At 39.0% G+C, this 10,880-nt stretch overlaps 1 protein-coding gene across 1 annotated transcript; it reads right to left on the bottom strand.

Annotated features, from left to right (window-relative positions):
• Window positions 1-4,345: 4,345 nt before the first annotated feature.
• On the bottom strand, window positions 4,346-10,880 carry htr3a (5-hydroxytryptamine (serotonin) receptor 3A). The gene is made up of 9 exons (XM_030068796.1): window positions 10,808-10,880; window positions 9,953-10,116; window positions 9,556-9,600; window positions 8,950-9,059; window positions 8,158-8,327; window positions 7,184-7,344; window positions 6,809-7,019; window positions 5,939-6,172; window positions 4,346-4,659 (listed from the first exon to the last, which is right to left on the bottom strand). Exons 1-9 carry the CDS (start codon window positions 10,878-10,880, stop codon window positions 4,346-4,348), a joined length of 1,482 nt encoding a protein of 493 aa, XP_029924656.1.

The following is a 10,880-nucleotide window of genomic DNA, read 5'->3' as shown; positions in this document are numbered from 1 at the left end:
AGCATTTCAGCAGAGATTACTAAGACAAAACGTAATTTTATGTAATTTATAATGATGCCTAATTGGACCTGATTGGCTGTTCATATGGTGGAGCTGTTCAGTTACAGTCTGTGAAATCAAATCATTTGCTCATGTAGGCTAACACTGCTCAGTCTATCTATTTAATTTGGAGCACAAACATGACAGAGAGCCTGGGGGTCCTCCACCAGAAAAAAAATATGTTTCATTGCTTTTCCTTCATTTCAGCACAACATACTACGACCATTATGGCACTCTCACCAACACTGTAATAAGGTCGGGAATTTTGCATTTAATTTTTAAGCATTTAATTCAAAATATAACCGGTGTGTTGTCTCTCATACTGACACCACTATGGAAAAAATGGAATTAAAAGAAGACATTGCTGGAGATTCAGTGATTATAATTATCATTATACTCTTTTTATTTTGCCTACAAGTATATAATACAAGTTAGCACTATGAAAGAAGGCTTCTTTGTTTAATTGGACCCTGAAAAAAAATGAAGGAGGCCACTGTATGAAGAAAATTTGAGGTGCTTTGTTCTTGAAAATCCTAATCTGACTTTTTAAAATCCAGGAGGTTTTAAGAGGACAGCCGCTGGGAAAATTCACGAGATTTGAACATCAAGAAATTGTGAGTTGCATTTTCTAGGTTTTCCACTTCATTTTAAGTTCGATTCAGGTGTTCAATCTTGAAGTTAACACTCTGTAAGGAGTGTGGTGTGTCTTTTCTTAGCTTTTGTTTGCATTTGCTCCATTTGAAACATAGTTGAACGTTTACAACGATTATTCTGCCCAGTCTGCTCCCTCTGTTCTCCAGATTTTTTGTAATAAACACCAAATTTGAATTTAAAAAAATGCAGCAGCTAAACCTATCAAATCTTAAAACTAAAAAAACATTGAATCTTGATATTTCCCAGTTATATTCACCCTGCACTGTAAATGCTGTCTATATATTTGGATGTTAAAGATCTGCATTTTAAAATTTCTAAAATATCAAATAAGGTGAATAAGGACAGTTTTTATAGTTTTCCCCGATGCAAAACACCCTCATTTGCACCACTAAAGTAGGGAGGTGTTTAGAAACCTGTCTGATATTATCTGTAATAAAATGGCCATCATGCAGTAAAAATCTTGAATAATGTAATGCCACACCAACAGCATCACTTTAATGAAATTAGAGGGTTACATTCTCACCTGAAACGTTGAAATATCAGTTGTTACATCCTGTTGCAACCTACAGTCATGATATCATTCTCCACAAATGTTAAATTTTTAATCAAAATAACTGAAATATTACTAATTTATTTGTATTATGTTATGGAAAGGCACTACAGAGGCATGAGTATGAGGTTGAAACATCCATTATTTATTGAAATATAGATAATATAGGCACAATTACACCTCTGACTGTAGCTGTAATCTCTGACAATGCAACTAGATAAAACATAGTATTGTAGTAATAATAATAATAAAGATAATAAAAGACATTTAAGCATATTTTTTTATTTTTTTGACTTGGAAATGGCTTGAATGAGCCTGTGACACGAGAAGCCGCATGTCTTTGTATTTCTGAAAGCTTGATGTAAATTTGTATGATTTTATCAAACAGATTTTGCCTTACAGTGAGGTTATGATGGTTAAAAAGGTTTATTTGTAGCATGCAGCTTTTCAACAATCAATGTGAATATGTCTTTTTATTAGATTTTATTTTATTTTTACAAACAAATTCTATATTCCAAAAAAATGTTGTGTGTAAAAAGCATTTGCTGTTGTGGGTAATGTACAAGTGGTGGGAAACAGGTCACATATGAAGTCATTATCATGGAAATGTAAATCCATATTAATAATGTTTGGATAGATTTATAACACATGGTATTTTAGCGGGCACCGTCACCTAAAGTTCAATCATCAAAGCTGCTAATTTTGAGCCCATATGGATTCATGATGGCTCACAGATGTATTTTCAGACTGAAGTCACCAGGTTTGTGCCAATATTCAAGATCAATTTGGCCTTTTTCATGCCACTTCTATTACTTTCCAGTGGTTAGTTTATACAGACATTTTAAAGGCTGGTATTGACATTTTTGCATTAAAGTGGATGAGATTTTGTGCTGAAATTCAATAGCTGTAACACTGACAAATTTTAGTCTCAAAAATGTGCAGTGATTCCCCCAGATTTTTTTTTTTTTTTTTTTCTATTCTTGTCAGGGCAGAAAAGTTGAAGGAAACAAATATTTTTAGATCATCGTGGAACACCAAAGCTCTTCACTGAACCCCAGACAAACTCAATTATTTTAGGGTTTAGCAGCTCTGGAGGTCAGGGTGGCCACATGTATTCACATCCATAAAATATATTAATGGAACAGTTTAAAGGGGCATCGATCTTGTGAAAAATTACTGGTAGGAGTGGTTAATCCTTTATTAGGCTTCACTTTGAATACAGTCTCAGGTGGCTTGGGTTCTGCCCGGCAACAGCTACATGATGTTATGAATGTAAGACGAAAGCTGAGGCTGAAAAAGATGCCCATGGGTCTTGTCCTTCAAGAAAGGATGTGTTTATGTTGTTGTATGTTGATTATTTGATTTAATTAAAGCATTCTGATGTTGGTCATTTCTGAATAACGTTTAAATATACCACTGGGCTTCGGCAACAACGGGCAGGAAAAAGTGGAGCAAGTTACTTTCCTCCAATCAGGCGACAGCAGCAGGTGAGCTTAGTAATCTTGACGTGTAACCACATGACACTATCCATTTTCAGTTTTCAATTTTCAATTTTTTTTTGGTAATTTCTTTGCTTTTACAGCCAACACTGGTATGGAGGTAGCTCTACAAGTCATGTAATACAAAGGATAATCCACACCAAGAAAAAAATAATGACGTCTGCAGAGGAACTCCCCTCTGCTTTGCTTCAGGGCACAAATCTAAATAGATTCAAATTAAAATAAACTCAGTGTACTGGATTAATTTCACTCTTAATGCCATGTGTTTCAGTGCAAGCTTCTTACATTGTTGGAGAACTTACAGGAGGCGCAGCAGCTCTTTGAGTTTGCAATTCAATCCAAACCCTGTTGGTTCAGGCTCAGATTAATTATTCCATTAATTTTGACAGGGTCAGGCTCTTTGCTCCAGAGGAGACTTAGTTTGAGCAGCAGACAGGCGTGTGTTTCACGGTCACAGCCTTCCAGAGCATGGATGCTGGATGCTGATGAGGCTTTGGTGAAGCGAGCGTCAAGGAAGTCAGAGGTGACCTCATTATAGTTGTCGATAGTGAAAGAAAATTAGCAAAAAATTTGGAGTGTTAGTAAAGCAAGAGAGAGGTATAATGGGGTCAGCAACACAGATGATGGCAGAATCAAAGAGTAGCAGCCTTTTTTCTATGGGAAAACTGAGTTTGCATTGGCCCAGTCTCAGGATTTAAGAAAATGCTACATCATTCTGGAAATGTATGAGTTCTGGTCAAGTAGTGCTTTGATTTTTGGGCCCATTTAAAACTCTGGCCCACCTCTACCCTTTGGGAAATGTCCTTGTTTGTTTGGAGTGTGCTCTGCTATAGACCAGTTTGTTTTTATAGGGCAATTAATTTAGAGAAAAGACTCAAATATTCATTCACAAAATTCTGAGATTATTTTGGGACAGCCTTAATAGGCAGAGCTTGTCTCCACCAACAGAAGTCCAACCTCTCACAGCCCTTTGATCTACGGTGTCCTGTAAAGTTGCATTTTCACAACAGCAAAGAGTAAGCCAGCTAATTACAGCAGAGCTCCAATAGTAATGTTGAGTCATTAGGTAATACATCGCCATGCTAAATACCGGAACAACACTGTTGCTTTGTCGTTTGTGTTTTTTATCCTGAAAACAAGGATTTCTAGCCAGCCAGAGATTGTCTTTGAACAGATTACACCCTAGAAAGTGAGTTCGTGTCTGAATTTGGCCAAGTTATCATCCGGGTGAAGTCGCTGTTGATCAGAAACCCTATCAGCCTCCTTCAGGTGTGATGAAAATGTGCAAAGAAGGTTATATTTGACTGCAGGTTTTCTGGTGTGTTTCTGTGTCGTTGTGGTCAAGGAGGAACTTCCGTCGTATCAAAGGTGGACAACGTGACTTGCTGATATTTGATTTTTCATTAAAGGCCACAACATCCGTCTAACCCCTGCTAAGTGTACATTTTTAATATAGAGCCCCAGTGGTAATGTAGCCCTCTACACTGGCAGTGTTAGTGCCTTGCTCTACTCATTGCACTACACAGGGAATAGATCCGTCAACCCTGGAACTACTAATGCTGCGCTCTACATGTTGAGCTGCACAGGACCACAGCGGCAACCCTCAGGCAATTTGCCAAACCGACCACAGAGTGCCCAGGGTGATGCTGTAGGCGACCATGGCCACCAGGTAGACCCTGAACAGCAGCACGTCCAGCACGTAGCCAACCTGCAGCCACTCCTTGGCCACGTCGCGGCACCTGTCCTTTTTCTCCAGGAAGTGGCGTATTGAGGTCACTTCCTGCAGGATATTGTCCACTACAGGTGGGGTGGGGTCCCTGGACGGGGGCAGGCCCAATCCCAGCAGCCCTCCTTCCCTGTCGCTGTGGTGGCTGACCCTTTGGCCGATCTCACAGGTGTGGTGGAGAGTACACTGGGCTGTAGAATTTAAGCATAAATTTAAAGGAACAGGTCACCCAAAATTTTATTTCATTATCTACTTACCCTCACGTCAGTTCAAACTCTGTTGAGGTTTGCATGTTCACACTGTAGAGTGAGCTTCATTTCAGCTTCGTCCAAAATAACTGTCACAAATAGAGACTGTTTTTTTTTTTATGTTTCTTTTGAGACTATTCCAGAAACGAAGGACAAAGGGCATTGAAAATAATTGTTCCTGTCTTTTGTTTTGCATTTGTTGTATTATTTCATTTTATTATTCGAAATTTGCAGTGTAGTCTAGAGTGGTACCCAACCTAGTCCTCAAGGACCAGCCGTTCCTTTTTTCTGTTTCCACTCTACTCTTTCACACCTGATCCACTCAAAGGCTTCATGCTGATTGGTTCAAACAGATCTACCAGAACAGGACATGCATAGAACAGGACATGCAGAATAGAGCTGGAACAAAAACCTGCAGGACAGGGTCCTTGAGGACTGGGTCAGGAACCACAAGTTAGGAGTGCAGGCTTGCAGACAGTTCACCTTGTGTATAATGTTATTTCCTGTCAGATTCTGCTTTGCTGCTATTAAGCAACCAGTTGTTCACTGTATACCCAGTGTGTTCATACATTTGGTGTTATCATTTTTTCATGCATTTATAGTGTTTTTGTTTAGTTAGTGTTTTTTTCAATAGCGTTGGCATATCTAGTATCTTTCTAATGCAATTTGGTCATGATGGGTCTTTTTTTGCATTTGCTGCCATCATACTGCCATAACTGAAATCTACATCAGTCTGACTCGTGCAGTCACATACTGGTCTTATTCTCCCTAAAACCAGTATGTTGGTGGACTTTCCAGTAGCCATTCCAGTCAAGCAACTCAGACAATGCTCCTTTTCTAACACGACAAAGTCCACTGGGAGTTTCAATCCAGTCTTCTGCTGCTACATACTTTGGACAGTTTACTGATCTCATGCTCTTTTTTGACACCCGGAGGTGCCCAGAACAGCTGGTCAAATTGATCAAGGAGCAATCAGTGTCTTGAAGCCTTGCTCAAGGGCACCTTAACGCAAGATGTTCAGGGAGAGAAAAGAATTACTTTTTCATTTTTCTCAACCAAGCCTCAGCCTGCTTCTCCAACCTTTAACCCGAGGGTCTCAGCCAGGTGCCATCAGTCTGCGCACCTTCAAGCAGTGAACGCAGCTGCTGTAGTGTTTGCTTGGGATGAAAACCTTCACTCTTTGGTTACAATGACATGAAAACCACTGCTTTGGGCATCTTACCGGTCCCATAGTTGTCTTTGTAGTGCTCCATATCAGAAGCCTGGGAGGAGAGTCTTGAGCACAAACGGTGTTTTTTGTGGATGCAGAAGAGGACGGGAGCTCTCTCCAGCACCAGGTGCTTCACCCAGTGGGGCACGGGAGGCTGCATGTCTTGCTTGTGGACCAGACGCACAATCAGCACTGTTTCTGTCAGGCTGATCACCAGCAGCGCCATGCAAACCACAAAGTACACACCTACAGAAGAAATAAGAAAAATGGAGTTGAATACACTACTGGGTAATCCTGGACATCCTTCATCAAATCTGATACACACATTGATTTCAAATGTAACCAAAAATTGTTAGGGATGATATAGAGCTAACCCAGTGGTTTTCCAAGTGTGGTCCAGGGACCCCCAGGAGACCCTGAAGGGCTTCCAGGGGGTCCGCAGTAAAATGAGGAATAGTTTGTTATAATTCTATTCTTGTTATAATTCTTGCTATAATTCTATTCACAAGAATTTTTTTCATGCAGAATTTCGACATAATGCTTTAATTTCACTGCTTTAAATCTATTTGTCAATATTCAAATATGACATCTAAACAGTTTAACACTAACATTTTCTCATTAGGGTTCTGAGGGCAGAATCACTGCCAGTGGGGGTCCAGGGCTCAATGAAAGCCACCATGAGGGTCCAGAATATGAAAATATTTGAAAAGCCCTGCAAGCACAGTCCTGGCTGTTCCACTTTACCTACATTTTTATGTACCTCTATACAACTGTGCATACCTCATCCTGAAAAGTAACATTGTAAAATACGTTGTTGCTGTGAGATTTTCACTTTGTATGGAAACTGATAATAATCACAAGAGACGTCATGTTTCTAGCCACCTATCAACGGTGTTCCAATGGCGGTGGCAGGCAGAGTGTCAGATACAATGATGAGGAAGACGGAGTAGCCCAGCAGCAAAGTGACCTTGAAGGAAACCCTCTCTCCGCTGTCTGGTGGCAGATAGAAACCCACAATGTCCATCACCATCAGGAATATGCTGGGCAGCAGGAGGTTCACTGTGTAGAACAATGGCCGCCGCCGTATCACCACCTGGGAAAGGTAAGTTTATAGATAGTTTTGATACCAGCTGGATGTTTTTGGAACTCAGAAAACTTGCCTCCATCTCAAGCTTGAGGCAATCAGTTGTCTCAACCATGGTTCCATATGTATTTAAGGTAATTATACTAGGTAAGTATCACATGACAGACACTCACATGAAACTTCATCTCAGCATAATAGTCGTCATCGTCCAAGCTGAAGCTCTTGTACTTGGATAGTACATGGAGCAGCTCCCATTCCCCTTGGTTCATGAAGAGGCTCTTGTCTTCCCTGAGCTCCTCGGGACTTCGCATCAGCGTGATGTTGATATCATCAACTACAAATTTAAAACATCGGGGTGAGAGGAGTGATGTGAACTCATTACCGTCCAGCTGCCAATCTGCCCCTTAGCCACAGTCACACTGGAGAGGCTGAGGAGGCCTTTAGAAAGCACTGAAGGTTCCTCAACTCAAGTCTTAACAGAGTGGGAGGGGCTGAAGTGAGGGATGTTGAATCACTCACTTCAGACTCAGACTTCGGACTTATTACCATATGACACAAACATGGCCAAACTCTGCCACCAACAAACAGTCAAACAAGGAACCTTATTGGAAGTTTCCATGTTGGGAACAAAAAGGTAAGAACTGTCTTTCCCTTTGAATTTAAGCCAAGGCTTGGAGACCCTTTAGACTAGGACCAAGCACATGATCTATCAGTGTGACTGAAAACAATGCAGACTCAACCACCAAACTACATGCTTACTCACATTTTTGTAACCTTGGTAATTTTGTATAGTGCACCTTTAAACATTTTTAGAATCCACATTTCTATATCCAGTTAGGATAACAATCAAAATCCTAACATTGTTTTTGGAAACCTAATGCCTACACCCCATCTAATCATCATCATTCTGAATACGCTGATGCCTTATTTTGTGGCTCATTTTCTTCGTCTACCAGTCTTAAAGGCAAAAAGAAAGATTGGGTAATATGATTTGTTTTGTGTACTAGACTACATTTCTCCATAAATAATTTCCCCCTCAAATTACTGGTGATGGGAGGGGAAAAAAAGCCTGAAAATATGCACAGACGTGAGCAAAAATGCTTAACGTACATTATCCTGCATCCTGAGTGTGTGAGGGATGTCTTACTGGTATGGAGCCAGCTCTGGAAGGTGAGGCTGCAGTTCTGGACGTCAAAGGGGAAGTTGTAGATGTTAAGAGTGCAGGCCGTGACGACCTGGATGGGCTTGTAGTTGCGCACCAGTCCATCATGTGTCACGTAGACATAAGGAATGTCCGGAGACTTCCCTACGTCCACACTGCAGGGTCACAGAGAAAATGGAAATTAAAAACAACAACAACAATAATAATTGCAATTATAATAGCAGAAACAGCGAGGGTGGTAGTTGTTGTAGGAGTGGTAGCAGCAGTAATAGAAAAGATAAAAGGACATGCAAAACAACAGTTACTGGCCTATTATCACAGCAGTACAGATGCACATACATTATAGTAATACATACCTGGGTAAGGGAATCCCCATTCCCTTGTAATAGCTTTTTTACAAGCTATTGACAAGATCCCTGCCTATCCCTTATTTGTACATTTTCTTTATTAAAAATTCACAAACAGTGTACAGTGTATCATAATTATATTATATCCTAGAAAATTTTGCATACACTTTTCCAAAACATTAATATTTCGTGGCATTTCCAAAACATATGTGAGTGACCTGCATCTAATGCTCTATGTTCTCTCCAGGATGGTAGATTTATGTTTAAAGGTTTACTCTTGACCTTGGGTGTGATTTTAAAAAAAGTAAGAAAAAAAACAAAACAAACAGGATGAGATTCCCTCCATATCCATGAATTGGTGGATGTTTGATGTATTTTCCACAGTTTCGCCAACCATCATCTAATTCATTTAATGACATGCAGTACTTACAACTCATTGATGAGGATGTCAGGCACCCACACATTTGCTGTGGGAATAGAAACTTGTTTGACTTTATCAAAGTCCTCCGGATCCCAGACCAGGAATTCATCTGTCCACGCCTAACATGTCAGCAAATCAGAGAGAAAATGTTATGTAAAGAATTATAACACTGAACTGTAGCACAACTCATAAACACTAGACAAACAGAATACAACACCTGTTGTTTAAGCTACAAGATGAATGAATATGGTAATAAATATTTGTATACTATATTGTTTCTCAGAGTGCTATAGAGACAATTCAAACAATAACAATGTAAAGGTAATAAGATACTTACAGATTAAGAGCTGCTTCAAAGACCAGTAAAAAACAAATTCAACAGGATTTTTTTCTTTATCATTTTAAAAGTTATATAGATTGTAAAGACACTTATTTTGTTAGCAAACCAACTGATTTTTTATGAGAAAGATTGTTAAAATTTGTGTATTTTTAACAGTGAATGCATAATAATGCTATGTACAACATACCCATGTTCATGCTACGATATACTGGCCGACATTGATATAGTTTTAACTTTTGGAAATTAATTTGTTTTTATTGTTGCTGTTATCTTACCTGTCTGTACCACACGTAAGTTGTCAAAACCTGGTTCTTCTCATCCTGAAATGTACAATAAATACATAACATAAGACACATAACTAATGCTGTTGTGGTGAATAAGAAGGATCAGAATAAGACACAGCAATTAAGGCTTTGGTTTCATGAATAAAGCATTATAACTGATGGCTAATTTCCTAAAGGTACTATGTTCATATGAGTTAGATCATGCATGAATTACACATGAGTTGACACTGGACAGATTATGTCAACCTCAAGAGCAGTTAAAAAGCTGGAGAAATGCATTTTAGTGCGTCTACCTTCAACTGCATCCATGGATATTATGTAAAAGCTGTGAGTGTGTGTATGACATTATGTAAGTGTGCAATGTCTTCATCCCTACGGCATAACTCACCACATTGAGGATTGAGTAAACCATGAGGTCGATAGCCACTGTGGTGGATTTCCTCCAGTCCTTCACGGGCCTCACACCCTTCTTATAACCAGCACTTAAAAACTCGGCGAGGCGCACCAAGGTGGCGTTGGAGAATCTTCCTGAGCTGCTGCCCAATTTTCTCACTGCAAGTTTTTTTTTTAATTAACATAAATGTGTCTATTTTTGATAGACAGCTGAGTGTTGAGTGTCAGTTAAACTCTGACTGAAAATCAACTTTATTGCAGTTTTTCAGTCAGTTCATCAAAATTAATTCAGCCCTAAAATAAAATAATAATAATAAAAAAAAACTTTACAACCCCTTGGCTGGTCCAAATTATTGTCTCTGAAAAATCAACACTTAACACCACACTTTTTTTATATCTATATAAAATTCACTGTGATATTGCAGTAAAGTTTTATCATTTTGCTGGAGAGTAAAGATCAAATAGAAAAATGTCAGAATCTATTTGGAAGCTTTACCAATAAACAAGAACAAAAAAAACAAACAAAAAAAAAACAACAACAACACACACACACAAACAAACAAGCAAACCAACCTTCCTCAGGCTGGTAATTGATCACACTGACCAAATACTTCTAATAAGTTCCTACGACTAATAATTTGTCATACTGACCAAATTATACATATCTAATGTCAGACCCGAAGACCAGTAATTTATCATTCTGACCAAATAGTAGTTTCTCAAATTCAAAGTGATACAAGAATCAAAGTTTTGATATTTTTTAGTGAAATGTTGTACTTGAGCATTCAAAACATTCAGTAGACATTTCCAACCAAGATGAAAAGGCATAATAAAACACAAGCGGCTGTACCTGTGCAAGCTCTTACAGCCTCTTGAATCAGAAGCAGAACAACAAATGCCACGCAGCCTGATGAAAGCCTCAT

The sequence above is a fragment of the Myripristis murdjan genome, chromosome 14 (genome assembly GCF_902150065.1).
Source record: "Myripristis murdjan chromosome 14, fMyrMur1.1, whole genome shotgun sequence".
In the NCBI taxonomy this organism is placed as follows: domain Eukaryota; kingdom Metazoa; phylum Chordata; class Actinopteri; order Holocentriformes; family Holocentridae; genus Myripristis; species Myripristis murdjan.
This window is presented reverse-complemented; position numbering and strand designations above follow the sequence as displayed.

Bases quoted from the DNA above. Each gene is read 5' to 3' on its own strand.
- htr3a (XM_030068796.1), bottom strand. From the start codon at position 10,880: ATGAGGCTTTCATCAGGCTGCGTGGCATTTGTTGTTCTGCTTCTGATT. The intron at 9,601-9,952 runs GTGAGTTATGCC...TGTACATTTCAG, and splicing joins TTTACTCAATCCTCAATGTG to GATGAGAAGAACCAGGTTTT. The intron at 6,173-6,808 runs GTGGCTAGAAAC...TTTCTTCTGTAG, and splicing joins CATTGGAACACCGTTGATAG to GTGTGTACTTTGTGGTTTGC.